At 33.0% G+C, this 19691-nt stretch overlaps 1 protein-coding gene across 3 annotated transcripts in view; it reads left to right on the top strand.

Moving 5' to 3' along the window:
• The window catches only part of LOC143229353 (coiled-coil and C2 domain-containing protein 2A-like), a 100740-nt gene that overhangs the window by 56001 nt on the left and 25048 nt on the right, over nt 1-19691 (top strand). For all 3 annotated transcript variants that reach the window (XR_013015832.1, XM_076461568.1, XM_076461567.1), the window contains 6 exons: nt 1532-1616; nt 3326-3479; nt 3878-4022; nt 7826-7967; nt 17554-17772; nt 18419-18511. Coding sequence is in view for 2 of the 3 variants with exons in the window: in XM_076461568.1 (XP_076317683.1) it covers nt 1532-1616; nt 3326-3479; nt 3878-4022; nt 7826-7967; nt 17554-17772; nt 18419-18511 (838 nt within the window). In the remaining variant the exon portion in view is untranslated. The remainder of the gene's footprint in view (nt 1-1531; nt 1617-3325; nt 3480-3877; nt 4023-7825; nt 7968-17553; nt 17773-18418; nt 18512-19691) is intronic.

The following is a 19691-nucleotide window of genomic DNA, read 5'->3' on the forward strand; positions in this document are numbered from 1 at the left end:
CCTCAAGGAGAATATTTTTTAAAAAATAATATGCTGTTATAATTTGAATTATAAACAAATATTGGTTTTAATAATTTTTAGTTTGACAATAAAGTTCTGTGTAATTGATCAGCAAATTACTTGATTTTTCACCAAAGGTAGGAACCTGAAACATCCTGTAAGTTGTGCTCTTGCTTTTGGGAAATGAAAAAAGCTAATTGGACAGAGTTCTGCTTAAATGAGGCAGTAGGTTAAAACTTAACATATATTATATGTTACACCAATTGTTCCTTCTAAACATCAGAATAATTGTTTACAATTTGGTATGGATTGTGTATATTACTCCCTAAAATGGACTTTCTGGAGCTGTTTTTACAAATTGAGCAACACATACATCACTGGATTACTCTCCTTATTTTCTGTATGAAGTAATAAAGAATATATCTTATGAAAGAACCTGAGTATTTTCAAAAGTTCTGAAAAACTAGGCCACCTGAAAATAAATCCTATACCAAGACATTTCACTTTTTCAGTGAAGTTTTCTCAGTTGGTATAACTGTTTCATAGTATAGAAGAAAAAAAAAAAAGGATGTGCACATTTCAGTCTTGATGGAGCTGTTAGTCAAAACATAATGAACAAATACCATATGCCAGTTAATTTCTCTGGTTATTCACTCTAAATCTCAAAAGTAGTTATTCTTGAGTTTGTTTTCATTTTCTCTATTGGCTTTACTTTTAAAATTGGTTTCAATGCAGGCTTCAAAACTAAAGCCAAAAGAGAGATAACAGATGCATATTAGATTGCAACATTAAATATTGTTTAACCTTTTGGAATAAATCTAGATCCTGGAATTAGTGATTTCCTTTCATTAATTTGTTAACTGTTGAAAATATTAAAAAAAGGTTTTTCTATGCATTATGAATTCTCAATATTCACCCCTCATCTTTTTAATACTTATTAATTATTTTATCTGTGTAACAGACCTTTTTAATCAATCTTCATACCTCACTTATATCTTATACTATTAGCACGTAGTGTAGTTTATCTGGGCCATTTTTCTTTTTCAAACTAATACATTTCTAGCTTTTTTATATCTCACATTCTTGTTTCCAGTAGTATTGCACGAAAAGTGAGAAACACTTGAAAGTCACTGAAAACACTTCCATATTTCTATGGTAGCATGAATGATATCAATTAAATTTCACTTTACCTCATACTTTGCCTTCTGTGATTATTCCTATTTTGCCCCTGAGGAAGAAAGGTCCATCTTTTGAAGCACTAGGGTATGGGGTATTGTATTTTTAAGTTATCTTGATTTCTTGAACCTATGTGTTTTTTAACATCATGAGACTTTGCTTCAGATTAAGTTTGAGGGTATTTATATTTCATAGAATGTCAAAATAAGTTAGTTCTTGCTGCTACTTTAGTAGATGGTTTTTCTGTATAAATTGATTTATAAAAGTTTTTAAGTATAGTTTTTTGCATGTAAAATTGTAATGATTTTATTATATTAGCAATTTTCAATATGAGATTTTTCTTTTATATTTTTAGGCCACTGTCACAAGAATTTACTGTTGTCTGGGGACAAATATTCAACTTGCAGATTTCTAAATGGTCAGGAAGTTTACGATTAGAGGTAAACAAATACATTTTCATTCCAGTTATTGAGCTTCTATGACTTCTTGTTTTATAATTTTGTAATAATGTTTGTAACAAAACATTTGAACATATTTTTGCCAACAATTTTAGTTGTTCGGCTTGCAAAAAAAAAATTATTTGTGTGGCTTATTTTGCACATTATTAGGAATTAAATAGGTTTAACTATTCAAAACAGGGATATTCACCTCTGAAATATGAAAAACCTTTCCTTACTGAATTACTTTCATATGGTTAATAATTGCATAACTAAAGTTCTAGATGTTACTGATATAATGCAGAGCATGCATCAGTTTATCCAGAGCTCTCCATTTTTTCACACAACTTACTGTACCAGCATCAGGAGAATGTATATAAGCTCTGTCTTCCTGTCATAATTCTTATATTTTTTTGACAGTCATACTGCTAACTTCACTACCTATGAATTCTGAAGTTAATGTTTATTCTGATGCAAATGCTTCCACTAGTATTGGAAATTGTTTAACTTCTTTGGAGGCTTTACTCAAGCCTGCAAGAGACTCTGTGGATGCATTGTAAATTTTATTGGTCAGAGTATTTGGACTTTTTATCCTGAATTAGCTGCTATTGTCCTTTCAGGTTTCATGATCTGTTGGATGCTAGAATTGTGGAACACTCACCATTATCTGCAGAACAAAATTTATCTGCTGCCTCTAATTCTGATGAAGCTTCTGCTGGTTTGATTTATTTTTTCTTTTAGGCATGCACTTTAGATATTGACCCAGATATTGAGCAGTTAAAATTGTTTACCATACTTCTCCAGGTTTCTATTGTCATCTCTCTTTAGTTTTGAAGAAGTCAAGAGAGTGGACACCTTTCTCAACTCAGTATTTACCTGAAGGCACTTCATGTCAAAATAAAAAACATGAGATTATTATGACAGTTTCTTTATTGTGGCCATTGAATGATGAAACTGGATAAATATAATATTTATCTTCATGTCCCTATTCATCTGCTGTTATGTACTTTTCTTTGTTTTGGTTATCAGGGAGTGGTTTATCTTTCTGTTGAGTAGTCAAAGCTTTTGTTGGTTTTGCCCACTGACTATCCAACTATCAATTTTATCATCTTTGTCTACTGAGTCACTCTTATACACACTCTCAGTTAATCACATAGTTAGCTATGCTTTTTAGGTGGATCATCCAGAAATCCAAATCCTATTTAGTTCCTGTACAGTATTTGGTATAACTGGGGTTTTGAATCTGCACAGTTCTGAAATAACACTATAAATAAAGTATTTTAAACATGTTACATCTTGAAATCTCATAATAGCGCTTATACACTACAGTTGTGTTTTTCATAATGAACCAGAAGTTCTAGTATTTTTATTATTTTTATAATCAAATTTTTTATGACCAACAAATTCAACCAATACTGTTGAAGGTCAGTCCTATGATTGATTATGGTCACAAAAAATAAAACTGTTGTATCATAGCAGTTCTTCAAGTAGAAGTTTCAGCTACTATTAATATAAAAAAAAACAATTACATATTATATTTATTATCAAAAATAGTCACTATTATATCTTACAAGTTCTCTAATAACTTTTTGCCAATAGCTTTTAAAGTTTTTCTTTGTAAGTAAGTTTTGTCATTTATTTTCAACAGTTATTGGTAAAGTTAAATATCTTTTGACACTGAACTACAGTTTTATATCTTTATTTGTCTTTAGCTTTATGAATCAAGCAGCTATTCAAATTTCCACATGGCCAATATCTATCTCCCTATTCCCGAACTCTCTCAGACTTCTCGAACTGCTAAACTTCATAAGCACGAGTTCAGTTCTGAGCATGTTGTGAATTACAGGCATGCTGGAATTGGATGTGGTGAGTCAGAATAGGTTTATGTGAATCAGATCTTACATGAACAAGTAAAAGTTTACTTTTAAATCTTTTAATTGTAGAAAATATTCTGCATAATGAGACTTTGTGAAGTGTTTTAAGGACATCTTATGCAATGTAAATTTAAAAGCCCTTATTTATATGTATAAAAACTTCTTATAAAGTAAATGTGTTAAAGCAATGAAACTGTAGCGATTTCCAATATTAGTATTGAGTTTATTAAATATGTTTTTTCCTATATTTTGAGTTTTAAGTCACTCAAATAAGGCTATTGGCTTGCTTGTTTTGAAAGTATGTAGAAGTATTGTATGTTCTATCTTTTTTTCAATGAATTATTGTACAGTTAAACAGTTATCAGTTGTTATTACAATTTGTTTCTTCAGGTATACAGTTTAATTACAACAATAAAGAAACTGTGTCCCACTGGCTTTTGACCAATGGAGTAGTTTGTTGCAGTGTGTCTTGGGGGGTTGGAGAAGATGGAGAAGTATTATCCCCTTTATCTAAGAAAGAATCATCCATTCTTAGGTAAGAACAAGAATCAGCTATATAGTACTTTTATACACCCTTGTACAAATTAATTGAAAAAATGGTCATTTTACAATATTTTCAGCATGGCGACCAGTGTAGGCTCGCTGGACCTGCTGATTTTCTTTAATAGTCATTTTTCACACAGACGGCTTCATTAGCTGTGTATTGTAGTATGGTCGATTTTTTTTGGGATATATGACGAAATTTTGAGGAAAATTATGTCAATCGAAATTGCGTTAGAAGGGCAAAGAGATCAGTCAAAAAACAACTTCTTACCAACTCAATGAAGAAAAAACGGTATCAATGGGGTCTGAAATACAAGAATTGGATGCAAGAACAATGGAGGAAGGTGTTATTCAGTTATGAGACTCATTTCTTCATACAGGATCAAAGAAGTCTGCATGTTTGCAAATCTCCAGGTGAGAAACTGCCAGAATCTCACATCAATCAGTTCGTAAAACATCCCTTGAAGAAGATGTTTTGGGGCTTTTTCAGCTACTATGGCGTCGGAGGCTTACATATCGTAAAAGGTATGATGCGAGGACCACAGTACCTCGAAGTTTTGCAGAGAAGAGTCATTCCAGAATTGAAAAAGAGATTTCCAGATGGATCTGGCATTTTTCAGCAAGATCTGGCTCGTACCACACATCGAAACCTGTGAAGAATTTTATGACTACAACGCGAATAAAGGTGCTGGACTGGCCTGGAAACTCTCCTGTCTTAAATCCTATTGAAAATCTTTGGGCGATTTGTAAAGAAAGACTTTGGGGAAAAGACTGTATTAGAAAGATAATCTAATTGAGGCCATAATTGAGGTGTGGCACCGCGACCCAAAGATTGCAGTCAATTTGTGGACTCGATGCCAAAGCAGATTAATGATCTTCTGAAAAATAAAGGCGGTCATATCATGTATTAATTTGTGATTAATTTTTGGGTTCTCAGAAATAAAATGCAAAAAATTGAAAAAATTGTAATTTTCCATCTTGTTTCAACTAATTTGCACAAGGGTGTATTTACAGATACACAAATAAATATGATTGAAAAGCCTTTTTTTTTTAACCCTCTGCTCTACTAGGTTGACCTACCATTATCAGGAGGCAAACTTTGAAAATAATACAACAATTCTAACAGTCACACATTACAATGTAAGCAATGACATTATATCATTGAACAATAATGTAACAGAAATCAGCAGTAGCTATGGTAAAGAAAAAAAAAGTATAACTGTACATCTGTATATTTCTTAATGTTTAATGAAGAGAGCATAGCTTTTGTTTTTCTGTGAATTGTTTCCTTTGTGTATGCTTTTAATTTCTTAAGAAAATCAAAGGAGTAATTATATTTAGCCGTTTGTTGAAATACATGAAAGAGAACTCAATTGTATTTTTTCAGTCTAGTTGAAAGATGCCATTTAGTTCATATAATATACTAACTATCACAGACTTTAAATTTAATTTAATACACTGATCATGATGGATCATTGTCAACAAATTTTACTGATAGAAGTTGGTATAGTTTTTTAACCTTGATAGGAATGATAATTTTTCATTGAAATTCATGTCACTCTGTAACAGCTTTTAACTATATTTTCCAGATGATATTTGAAAGTTTATAGATGTACTTAACTATTGTTGATTTTTATTATTTTATTTTGTAATGACATGATATCATTATTGATGATAACAGTAGTTTTGTTTGTAAAGAAATATTTTGCTTATATTAGCCCCATCTTAGTGAGTGGTATTTTAAAAAGCAAAAGAAATATACTTAGTTAACCAAAAATTGAATATCCCATTAAAAACATGTTAATTATTGATGGATATACATTAAATTAGTACTTTTTTTAACAGTTATTTTCTAAACAAATTATTTGAGTCTCTCCTACTTATATAGATAGTGTCACTGAACAGTAAATTTATTAAAATGTTTTTCTCAATGCAATTGCCTAGAAAAGATTTGTAAATGGAACTTTTAAATATACATATTGTTCAGAAATAAATGTCATATTTGAACTGTGAAGTTTGGAAGAGTAAATACCAGTGTTGTAAAAAATGCTTAAATCAAAGTAAGCACCATTTGCTTCAACACACTTTTGTCAACGTGTAACAATGCTGTTTATGACCCTGCTGTAGAAATCAGAGTTTCTATGGTCAGTGAACTCCCTGAAAGCTTCTTCTGCAGCTGCCTGGTTTTGAAAGTGTTTATTGTTCAAAAAGTTGTCAAAGTGCTTGAAAAAATGAAAATCTGCAGGGGAAGGTCTGGGGAATTAGTTGGATGAGACAGAACCTTGATTCCCACTTCATTCAGTTTTTGGAGCATCATCCTTGACAGGTCTCATAAGGCTGATTTTGTTGTTCTTCAGTCAGCTCATGCGGTCCACTTATCCAATGTTTTCGTCTTTCCAATTGCACTCAGGTGGTTTACAGTGCTTGATTTGCTTGTGTCTAGCTTCTCTGCAAGCTCACATACTGTTGTGCAATGGTCTGTATGAACTGCTTCACTTGATGTATTTTCATCTAGAGATGGTGGCTTCCTTCTACAACTTTCTTGGTCTTCAAGACTTTCATCTTCATATTAAAACCTTTGGAACCAATGCTGAACTGTACATTCAGTGATAAATTTATGGCCAAATGCCTGGTTGATGTTCTGTGTAGTTTTGGAAGCTTTTCATCCAAATTTGAAGTTGTAGAGGAAATTCAGACAAAAGTCCTTCTCTATGCTGTCTTGAGGTTTGCAAAACTTACTCTGAGTAGAGTTGAAACAGCAGACAATTAAGACACCGTGTAAGCGACAAACGTTAGATTAAATCAACCATCGATAAGTTACTCAATATTCAGCTTCTGTATGTCATCATGAGAATTCCAACATTTGTTTCTGGACAACTTAATATAAAACATTGTGGACACAGATATAAAACACAATAAGTACTTGACTTACATAATCATTTTCTAATTCATTTGGATTTGAAAAAGTTCAGAACTAATGATTTATCAATTAAAAGCACAAATTAAAAATTTTAGATATAATTATTTTAGGAATGTGTTTTAGTATAGTAAATTGCCAAATTTGGTTACCAGAAACTTCTGAATGTATCTACAGACCAGCTTAGAAAATATATATATATATATATATACACAGTATCTATTTGAAAATTGAATTTTAGTGCAGTAAGAGACAAAATATATCCATGATAATGTTTAAATTAGATATGAGATTGGAATGTGGAAATGAAACTTGAAAAGAAGACAGACTTAATCATTAAGTATATCTCAGGGATGATCAACTCCTTTGGTTTCCAATATCATTAGTCTCTCAGTGGCACAATGGTGTATGTCTGTTGACATGGTTCTTGTACAACACATACTTAGCTTTATATTCCTTTTATCATTAGATAGTTCTCTACAAAAAAAAAAAAGTTACCTTATAAATAAAATTCCAAAAGAATGAATGGTATAGTGAGTGCCATTAACTCTTAAATTTATATTAAACTGTATTGAGAGCTGTGTTGTGTTCATGGAAACAATAAATAGTATAGTTGACATTAAGAGAGAAAAAAAAATCTATGCAGTTCAACTGTTATACTTTACCAGAGGATTATGATTATAAATTTAGATGTTTATTGTTACATGATATTAATAGTAAAATTCCCAAATGTAAAATGTTTTATAAGGTATCACTTATTCAACTTTTGGAAACATTTGGATATGCAGTCAGTTATAAAGAAATAACTTTGTTTTTTGTTTCTGATATGAGAAGTATAAAATATTTTTCATTGGAATTTCATAATACATTTATTACAGTACAGTGAAGCAGACTAAAGCTTCCCACTATTTTCCTGATGAAGGACATTTGTTGGACGTTGATAAACTTCGGGAGTGGGCAGAGCATTCACATCTTGATCCAAATGATCCATGCAATGCAGGAGTGTTTGAAGCCATACGGGTATTCAGTGTATTAATGACTCACTATTTCAGATCTTAATTTTTTTTATATCAGACACCTAATAAGTGATTATTCAGATTTCCACTAAGTGTAGTTGTGCCTATCATAATTAATCTTAACCATTCCAAGTTATTTCATCCAACAAATTATAAATTTATCTGGAATATTAGAAAAATTATTATGAAAGTTATGACAACATAGAAATAATAATCCCATATAGATACTTCAAAACCAGTATTTTTAATGTGCTTCTTACATATTAATTTTTTAATAAAGCTCATTCTTCACCTACAGAAGTATGTATCTTGTTGATGAAACTATTTAGTAATATTATTTTATTCATATTTTTCGATACTTCAAATAAATTGTGTCATTTAACATCCCATATTTTTGAACTAATCAACATCCTTTTTGTCACTGAAAATTGTATAGAATCTAAGAAATTTTGTCTTCAATTTTTTTAAACTAGATCAGGCATTTTTTTAGTGTTTTGCATGTAGATCTGCAGTAGGATAATCCAGGGTTTAAAATATAGTGTTACTGAATATACTGTATATATGGAATTGTGGGTCATCATAAAATTAACAGTCAATCCTGTTATTAATTTCAAAGAGGTTAATGAAGTTCTTGGAGTGAAGGATGATGCTGGTTAAAAAAATGACTATACCTCTGAGGTATAGCACTATGACCTAGTCATTTGCCACATTAGCAGTAAAAGAGGTGTTCAGGCTCAAAATTACAGTTAAAGTGTAAGAAACCATAATAATTTTAATTGTTTTTTTTCTTTCGTTTTACCTCCATGGCAAGCTTTTTGAATTAACTCTTGTTGACTAACTAAATATAGTAACATAAAAAGGCCTAAGCCCAAGAAGTAAGGCATTTGTATTTTCTTTCAACTTGTTGCTTGAAGGCTGTACTAAATATTAAAGTTAGAAGTCTTATAGAAATCTGTGTTAACTCAAGAATTGAAAAATTTGGATTGATATTGGCAGAAAGACAACTTTTACACTATGTGTCAGGAGAATGGCTCATAAACTTTGCTTTCTCACCCTAACTCATATTTTTGTGTTAGAAGTTTTACTGCCAACTTATCTTTTTGTGAGTTTTGAAGCACATTTTTAACTACAGCCCATTGTGCATTGTTTCAAGGTACTTACATATTCCCAACCACTCACCAACTCCAACCTTTCAGTTTACCTCGAATGAACTTCTTTATGCATTGTTTATCTTCACAGGATTTCACTTGTGATAGACTCTTCTCTCTGAGAAGTATGCCTACAGGAGCTGATTATGGTTTTAGTATTTTGACTTACTCCTCATTGCCATTTTCTCTGATACAACAAAAAAATAACATTGGACTTCCTGCCTTGCCTTCCTTGTCTGTTCCTTAGTTGTTGGCAGTAGTTTTCCTCAATCCTTTCTACCCTACTGGGTGTCTGAAAGTAGATTTAAGTGAAGTGAGTTCTCTTGATCCACTCAACAACTCATTTCTGACATAAAAGAATCTTATATGTAGGCTGTTGGAGGAACATCCAAATAATTTCTTCATCCGTGGGACCTCTGGCTTTGGGATACTTATGTTCAAGGGACACTTCAGTGTGGTTTAAACGTCTTTTTCTTCTTTTTTGAGAGACAACTTATAAATCAGGAAGTCTCAAGTCTCTCTCAGAAAAAGAGTAATCGAAATTGTTTTTAACTCTTCTCCATATCTTTGTAGTTCCAAGGAGTTTGGAACTTTTTTCAACTCATTTTTTCTTGGAGATACCCCATTTTTAATAAGAAAACATGAGCTTCTTATGAAAGTATTTCCTCACAGCCACTGGGTAATGATGGTGGTTTTACAAGATGCTTACCTTCATATCCCAATTTATTTTATTATCCTGCCATTTTTTTTTTTGCCATTGGAACTATTTTATCAGTTCATTATCTTTCCTTTGGCATGGCCAGGTAGTTAGGGTGCTTGACTGATAATCTGAGGGTTGGAGGTTCGAATTCCTGTCACATCAAACATGCTTGTCCTTTTAGTTGTGGGGACATTATAATGTGATGGTCAATCCCACTATTTGTTGGTAAAAGAGTAGCCCAAGAATTGGCAGTGGGTAGTGATGACTATCTGCCTTCCCTCTAATCTTACACTTAGTGTCATGGATGTATTATTATCTTATCTCTTTTTCTTTGAGCTTGTTACTGTTAAATTAGGGACAGCTTGCATAGGTAGCCCTCATGTAGCTAGCTTTGTGCAAAATTCAAAATAAACAAACAAACCTTTGGCTAGTTTTCTGAATTAGTGCCAACAGAGTATTTGGGTTCATGGATTCATTTGTATATATTCTTATGTCTTCCACATCTGCTGCTAAAGACTATCATTTTATTTTAGGGATAGTGGATTCATTTCCTAAAATCATTCCTTTGAGAGTTCACTTACACAGATTTCTCCTATTGTACTTTCTTTCTCATTGATATCTGACTTGAGACCTTTTGTCACCTCATATGCCTGTTTCTTCCATTGTTGTTATATGTTTCCAATTGTTCTTGAATTAAGAGGTTATGAAAGCATTCCTTAACCTATAGACCTTCACCTTTTCACAGATGCAAACATCTTGGCTGAGATACAATGTTAAGAATCAGCATTGTTTTGAATTTTTTATTCTTAATACATTAACACCATATTTTAATTCACTGAAACAGTTCTACAGTGGTGTATATCAGAAGTGAGGGAAGAACTAGAACTTGCTGGCTTTATTTTTTCTGTGGTCTCTTTCTATCTTTGGATGTATTATTATTATTATCTTATCTCTTTTTCTTTGAGCTTGTCACTTGGTAGTTGTTATGAATATTGCAGATTATCTATGCAGAAATCGTTGGCTTCTCCCTACAGAGTGAACCCTTCACCTCACCTTCACTATTCAGATTTCCAGTTATTGTACTAAGACTACAATTCAATGATCTGTGTTGGTGCTTCATGAAAAGTTGATAACCTCTGGAAGTTGAAGAAGATGCCATATGGTGTCTGATCATTCTTCAGCAAGCAGCTTTTCCACCACTACATGTAATTCCTTGCATATTATTAGAGACATTGATACTCAGTAGATATGTCATAGCTCCAACTAGGATAGAGAACGTCTGCATTTTTCTGCACTGTCTTCAAGTTTCTAAACCATAACCTTAAGACAGCTGAGGTTGTTATTCTTCCTAACCACAAACTGATTTGGGCATTTTTATGATTTACTAGTTTTTTTGGATAAATGGGACTAAAACCTTTTGACTCTTACCCCCCCCCCCCAAGAACCTTATACTAAAGATATAGGACATAATATTCCTTTCACCTGCTTAAGTCATTACCTGTACTCCTTTTCGCTAGGTACACAGATGACATATTATCACTGTAATTGACACTCATTTTTGTCATGAATGAAAAGTGTGTTGTGATAACTTATTGAGCAGAGTGCCTTTATTCTGAGTATAAGTCTAGTTTTCTCCACTCATTCTCACTTGAATCTTTTAATACATATCTGGTTCTGGATTGTACTCTTAACTCTGATTGACCACATCTTTTTTTAACAGAGTTATTACCTTCTCATATTGTAACCTACAATATTTCTCTAATCTTAAACTCTCAGTAAATGATGGCTCTGATATGATTGTTGTAAGATGGAGACATATATTTGGTTTGGAGGCATCTCACCAGGGGGTTCTGAAGTGGCTTTTGGCAATGATATGTAGGACAGTCTGAAGAGAATTTGAACTTTTTTTTTTTTTTTTTCTGGCACTTTTGCTTGCTAGGCCAGCTTATCATGAGACCAACTTGGGACAACCATCTATTGCTCCTTTTCTCTACGTTTTCATAGCAAAGTCATCTCCCTAATGTCTACATTTTGGGGACAAGGGTCAGGTTTTGCAGTTCAAAGCTCTGCTCTTTGGACTATTCTCTGCACCATATGTCTTTTGCAGAGTGGTAAGAGCTGTCTCTTGTTACCTTCATACTTTGGACTTGTGAACACCTGGCACCATCTTGTTGATTGGCAGAACAACACAGCGAGATTTTCTTTTAATAATCACCAAGGGTAGTTTCCTTATCAAAGCCAAGAAGTTCATCCTCTTACAAACTTGATGTATTGGTCTCTCTGGGTGGTTTATCAACATGTTTTTGAGCTGCATTGCAGCCAACTCCCATCTGGCACCAGACTATGGAACAGGCAGTCTCTTTCTCACCTCTTCTTTGCTGACTGCATAGATGATTCTCTCTTTTTCTGGGGATGTGACCATCCCTCAAATTTCTGATTCCTCTGAGATGAGCTCACATGCTGTCCCTTTATTGGTCGCTGCATGACCAATGGATCATGAACTGCAATCCACCAAGTTATCTAGTCTCCCTAATCAGGAACAACATCTCAGATTTTGAGTGGCAGTTGGATTGGAACATTACTAATGTCACTGTACCATTTTCTCATCCTAAGATTCATCTCTTGACAGATGCTACACATCAGGGATGGGGTGCATATATCAACTGTCGGGAACTTCAGGATCTATGGATGAAAGATGAATCTTTCTTCTACAACGGTATTCTAGAATTTCTTGCTCTCCAATGGGCTATGGTTTAAGGGCTAGACCTATTGAAGGGGAAAATAGTCATGATTCATGTAGAAAATTCTCCAGTGGTTTCACACATTTCCTGTCAAGAGAGCATGCTTTTGGAAGTTTTATTTTTGATCTTTGGATATTCTCTATTGGACTCTCTCCCATCATTCCAGCCTCCTTGCCATATTCCTGGGATGAATTTAACAGCAGGTTATCTGTCTTGGCCCAGCTCTATTCTCCTGATCTAATAGATGCTTCATCATGAGATTTTCCAGTAGATTTGTTTTCAGTTTAGGACTCCCACGATTGACACATTTGCCACTCATTGAAATTCTCAGTTACAGGTGTTTTGGTCTCTGGTACCTCATTCTCGGACTTTGGCAATCGATGCATTCAGTCATGATTGGATAGGATTGCACCTTCTCCCAGTTTTTCTGTTGCTCAGAGTTATAGCTATGATTCAATCCAAGCTCCAGTTTGGCCAGAATAACTGTCACTTCCTTTTCTACAGTATTTTTAAGGTTCTTCACCTCTGCCACTTTCTCTTTTTGCCATCTGTTGAGGCAACCTCAGTCCAATATGCTACACTCAGATGTTTCCAAATTTGATCTTCATGTATGAAAGTTATCAGGTCCTTTGCTGGATATTCGGGTTTAATGACTAAAGTTGAACTTTATTTGTCTCAATCTATTTGTAGGCCCTCAATGGCCATTTATCAGCAGAAATAGCACACTTATCACCGCTTTGTTTCCTTAGAAATTGAATCCTCTTTACCCAAAGTGCCCACTATTTCCCATTTTTGACTTAGTTTTTTTGACAGAGTTCTAGCCTCTTATGCTAAAACTTTATATTAGACAACTTTACTGACTGCTTTTCATTTTTCTATCCTTCATCAAAAATGGTCTTTTCATTTACATAACTGGGATATCCAGGTGTTTTTACATGCTTTGTTTCAACATCCTTTTGAGTCTTTAGCCTCATATACCACATATAGCCTTTCCCCCAAAGGAATGTTTTTGTTCCTGCTGACATGTATGCCTTGTAGGTTGGAGTTGTTTGCACTACATATACCCAGGAAGTTTTATCACTCCATTTATGCACTGCTATATACTGATAGGTTTTGTTTTTTTTCCTAAGACTGGTAGTCAGGGAAAGGGATAAATCCATTTTATTAATTTATCTGCTGGTTACTTCTCACCTTTATGACCAACCTTACCAGGATTGTTTGTTTTGTCCTGTCAGAGCCCTTAAATGTTATATGGTTGAAAGTAACTCCTTTTGATATTATAGAAAACCAACTATTTATTCAATGGGATTATTCAATTTCCTGAAACTTATCCTCAGTTACTTTAACAAGGTGGCTTTACAAATTGATCCATATTGCTTATTCTGGATTTTCTTTATAGGTGAAGAAACTTTTGATTCACATTTCTATGTCTTTAGCTGCCCAATTAAATTGCCAACTAGAGGGCATTATGTGAGCTGTGTGACTTCTCCAAATATTCTTCTCTCTCATTCTTTACACAATGTGGCAGTTTCTTCTTCTCAGGGTTTTTGACTACCCCCATGGTTGTTTTGAACACTGGATCCCACTCAGTAGCAAATGCTGCCAAGACAGGTGTGCTTTTGTCAGTACAGTTCTGCACTAGTAGCTAATTTAACTATGCTTGCTACTGGTTGCAATAGGCTCTTTAGAAATGGGGTGTTTCATAAGACCTTCTAGGAGCTCACTGGATGGTATTACCAATTTTTGGTGAATTGCTACTCATAGACAATAATACATAAAGCTGAAGGAGACCCTGCCTGTCCCCACCAATCCTTGGATTGAATAAACTGGGGTCAGTTTGCTTTTACAAATTTAGGGAACTTGGTTCATCTATTGCAATGTTTCCAGAGCACTGTTCTTCTGAACTCCCCAGTGGGTATTATCCCCCAAAATTTTACTTGTGGAGCTAGAGAGCCCTTTTCACACTCAGTTTCCAGTTGCGTGGACTCTCCATCGTGTATTACCCCCAGAGATTCCACTTGTGAAATGAGATAGCCCTCACTCAGTTTCCAGTCATACAGGTGGTGGACAGAAGAGGTATTTCTTCCAGTGTTTAAGTGAGTTTCCTCTACTCACAGAGTATAGGGTGAAGTTAGGGGCCCTTCTTCCTGGGTCCTTGGATGTCTTTCCCATATATGAGTAGAAGCAGCACCAATCTATATGGGAGCCTACTTGTAATACCAATTTTGAACAGTATCAGTTTAGTATATTGTTCAGGGAAGGATGTCCATTATTTTCTCATAATTCCAAATGTAAAGCTAACCCATCTTGGGTCCTTGAGTGAGTACAGTATTCCACATCTTCTCCTTAACTCTGGAAGCAAGCGTAATTCTCTTTACCCACTCAGTTGGGGAGCTAAAATGAATGTTTATAATTCTAGACTAAATGAGTTCTGTTTCTTTGGTTGAGTAAGGCACATAAGTTTCCATCATTCCAAGCTTGGAGTGTTGTCTTTCAGATTTCTTCAGGTGGAAAAGAAAGTTTATTCACATTAGTGTTGCTTACTTTTTTATCATGATTCTGGTGGTTTGGAACACTTCACTCCATGGCTACAGGTTGGAATCAGAACACAAGTATATCTGTATCTAACATTGCAGTCCAGTTAGAATACAAGGACTAAGACCCCTTAACCCTATCAGCATAGGCCACAGATCAATGGCTATATAACTTGAGTTAAAACTTTATTCAACTACTATTCTCTGAACCTATGTTACTAAGTTTGATATCAAGTTGATTATTGTAATTCAGATTGTAAGATTATACATTAGTTAATTCTTTATTTTAAAGGCAAATATTAAAAAAACAACAACTTAAATATCAAATTTTGCATGTCATATGGTAAGTTGAATGCAGCATTGGTTCATATTAGATGTTTGTGATGTCCAAATGCAAAGTCTGTAGTTTCTTATGAATTAGTAGCTTGAAATACTTATATTGACAAACGAGAATATAAAATAAGAATCTTCTCTCTTTTCTATTTTCCAAAATATCACCCATGTATTGAATCAAATAGTGGCCCTGCTCACCTATTTTCATTTTTGGTAATGCTCCCTTATATACACTTACTTCTGTCTATGACAAAGGAATAATCAATCAAAAACTCAGAGTGTCTCCCTAGTGGCTTTCTCATTTATTTTGAAGGATTACAAAGTCAACTTGTTCTTTTGAAACAAGATTTCAAGGAGGTAGATTGAAGCTTTAGCCTTCTTGAAATTTCATATTCTTTATACCCAAATATAGCTTAGGTACTAAGTTTGATAAATGATAATGTAATGCTGTGGCATCAGAATAGTAATTTATGATTTTTGATTATTTCACATGTATATAAAACCTAAGAGGTATATAAAATTTCACATGTGGAGGATGTAGGACAAACAACAAATGAGTATAAAGTTTTTAACTAGAAGAGATAATTGTTTGCCATACTTTCTTATTTATTGTTTTATATTTTAACAAAAATAAATTGAAGAAATTGTTTGTAAATAGTAATAATATTTTTATATTTATAGTGTACTGTAACTGAAATTCGACAATTTTACAAAATAATAGTTTAGTAAAACACAGCCAAAACCGATCACTTTGTGAGGTCCAGTTTTCATTGTTGAATGTGATAACATGAGTGCACGTGTGCCTCGTCTTTGCAACTTCCGCAGTGCTAGCCAGGCATGGCTAAAAATGTCAATTTCTTATTGTTACAAGATTTAAGCTATTTAGACTGAATGTGTTCTTGTATCATAATTTGTAGTCATTCAAGAATGGAAAAGCATCAATTGTATTTATTTTGTGATTTTTATGTCACAAGTTCTCTTAAATTGACCAACTTTGTATAGAATTAAGGTAGATAAAATAGTAGAAAAAATATAGTTTCACTAAAAAAAAACCTTTGAAATGTATTTAAGGGATTGTAGAGATTACAGATGGTATTTGAGATTTCTAGGAGTAGTAATGAAGCACTTGATATATCTGCAAATAAATTTTTAATAAAAGTTCTTTATTAAAATAATCTGATTTTTTGTGTACAATGTTTATTAAAAGTCTACCAAAGTCTGTAAAGGTACACATACACTGCATTAAAAGTTATAGTATACATACTTAACATTTGGAAAAATGGATATGAGCTTATATTTTGTACTGAGCCCATTGCAAAGTGGTTAATTACAACCCTGACTTATGGACCTCTGCTACTTGGTTGTGGCTGGCCTTTAGTAACAGTCATTTGTATGCTATTTCCCTCTTTGATTCAAAGACTGTTTCCTGGGGGAAGAAAATACTGTTCTGGATGTACTGTGGATCTCCTAGTCAGGTACTACTAGCTTGGTACACCTTTGATATGTGCAGATACTTTCTGTTTAGATAGAGGTCTCACTGGCCCCTCCATCTTCTCATTATAGGATTACAGCTATAGAGTTAGTAGATGGTAAGTGTGTTTTGGAAGTTAACATTTTCTTAAATTGAAAACTATATTTTCTGTGATACTTATGTTGACACTCTCCCACCCTTTCTTCCTATTACTTATTTTTTATGAAGTGGATTCCTTGTCATTAAAATCTCAAAGCTACTTAGTTGTTTTTCCAAAGGACTGTGCTAATAATGAATACTCTTTACCGTCAATAGTAGGTGATATGAAGCTGCTTACTGGCAGCTTTTCCTTCAGCCAATAGCTTGAAATCATAGACAACAACAAATAGTTTTTAGTAGCTTTGCCTCTACTGGTTCTTGTATAGTGTAATTCAATCTTCATATAGAAGTTTTCAATGTTTAGCATTATGCATAATATGGGCTTTCTACTGTAGTGTTTTCAAATAAAAATATTACAAGTTTGTGAAAAGTGGCTAACTTTAACTGCATGATATCAAACTTTGTTTGGTTAGAAACTGTTATGGTTTTTTTAGTAAATAGTAGTGGGTAAGAACACAGTTTAACAAATAAATATAATTTTGTTACAATCATTCTGTTTTGTAGAAACTTGATCTTCAGAGATCAACTGCTGGAGAAAAACAAGGTTCAGGGTATTTTAGGCTGGATTCATTAATGGAAGAATTTGAGTTTGCAAGTTCAAAGGCATTAGAGGACAATCCTCGATTTCGTCTTCTGATGTTAAGGGCCAAAGGGGTTCCAGAATTTCGTAATTACCAAATGGTACCTGTGAATGAAAAGGAAATTTCCAGAGCAACATTAGAGGTTTGAATTCATATTTGGTTTGGATTGAAAGTTAACTGTTGTCAGTAATTTTCTGAAACAAAAGATGAGTATTTGCATTCACATGTTTGAGTACTTCAACTAATTTTGTAGATGTATTTAAATTTATTTTATGATTAATAAAAACTCAAATAGCACATTTTTAAAACACACACAAAGTATTTTATCTTGGGAAATTTATTAATAGAAAAATAAAGCTTAGATATTTAGAGAAGCATTCTCAATTAATGTATAGCTATACAATAACTAAATCATTTATAAGATGATATCATGTAAATATACTATTTCTTAAAGTCTTTTAAATAGTGAATACTTACATTACAGTAAAAGCTTTCATAGTACTTTAAGCATTGGAGCATTCTCTATATTTGATGTCTTTGATTTTTCTCACAATCAAAATATAAATTTTGTTTCATGAGAAAACTTGTAATACAACAACAATAAATAGAAAAGGGCTGAAATATGCTTTTTGTACTAAATCACAACAGTTTTAACTGTGTTACAAGTGTTCAGTGTTCCTGTGGTTCATCCTGTATTCTTATACTTTTTCCTTTGCAACTATCAGTGCTTTAATTTGGGAAACCATATCAGTGATTGTATTCAACAGTTTCTTTTTGTTTTTTTTAAGCAACTCTGGCAAGTGAAAAAAGCAAGTGAATATAGGAAACCCAGAGATGAAATAGAAGCTCACAGAGTGAAATCATTGAACTACTTGAATAAGGTAATTACAGGTGGAGCAAAGTTATCACTAAAGATTTGTTATATGGGTGTTTTTTTTTTTTTTTTATAATGCAAAAGTGAATTAAGTACATTGGTTGTGAAATTGAAAAATAAAAATATGTTAAATGTTGTAACTACCTATTTAATGGAATGGAAGACAGATGATATAGTTGATAAAATATCCAATTTATTTAAGCTTAAAATTACAAGTTGATTGTATAGAAACTGTGTGTTGGGGCAGCTTTGAACAAGAGAAAATCTCCTTTATCAATTTCTCACGTATAAATTTTTGCACCAGTTCATAGCATTATTTTTGTCTTGCAAAATCTAAAAAAAGTCCCAAAGTTGTTTTGATGATGAAGAAGAATTTTCTTAAAGTGAGGCTGGTTTAACTCAGGGCTGTTTGATTTTTACTTTAATTTTCACTATAAGAATGGTTTTCAACATATTCATGACATATAGGATACACTATGCACTTAGTAAATGTTCTTTATTTCCTGTGACTCACTGATTAAGTTCTGATCAATCAGTCAGTCACTGAATGATCTAAGAAGAAGAAAGTTGTTACAATTAGGAACAAAAATATATCATACTCTTACTTATGCTTTGTAGTTTTCTTGGCTTCTTACGATTCAATTATGAAACTTTTAGATGACCTCTCTTTCTGATCACTTTAACTTCAGGAAAAACCCTGTCATGATTGTATCCATAATATTTGCAGTTCATTGAATTGTTACAATTTTCAACTTTTCATTGGAATTGAGTCTAATGTAAATTTTACTTTCTGGACATTCACCCAGTGAATTTTGATTAGTTTAGGATCAAAAACAGATCTTGTATAGGTAAAGGACTTTGAAATTCATGACATATGTGGGAGGACATATTTTCAATTGAAGATTTCTCTGCAATATGTGAACTGATGAGCATAAATGTTGTAATTTTTTAAAGCTCTAATTCTAAGTTATCAGATAAAGGTAATGTCAGTGCTTTTAACATTTTGCTGTATGTTGTGGTAATTAGAACATTACTGATTTCTGTATTAAGGATTGTAAATTTTAGGGTTAAATGACAGGTGTCTTTATTTCAATAGTGTCTTTGTCATAGGTATTTTTTTCATGGAATTGATACTGTAAGTTTATAAACACTTTTATGTTATTTGGAATGTGAAACTCACAGACCAT

This window comes from Tachypleus tridentatus, chromosome 10 (genome assembly GCF_004210375.1).
Source record: "Tachypleus tridentatus isolate NWPU-2018 chromosome 10, ASM421037v1, whole genome shotgun sequence".
Classification (NCBI taxonomy): Eukaryota; Metazoa; Arthropoda; class Merostomata; order Xiphosura; family Limulidae; genus Tachypleus; species Tachypleus tridentatus.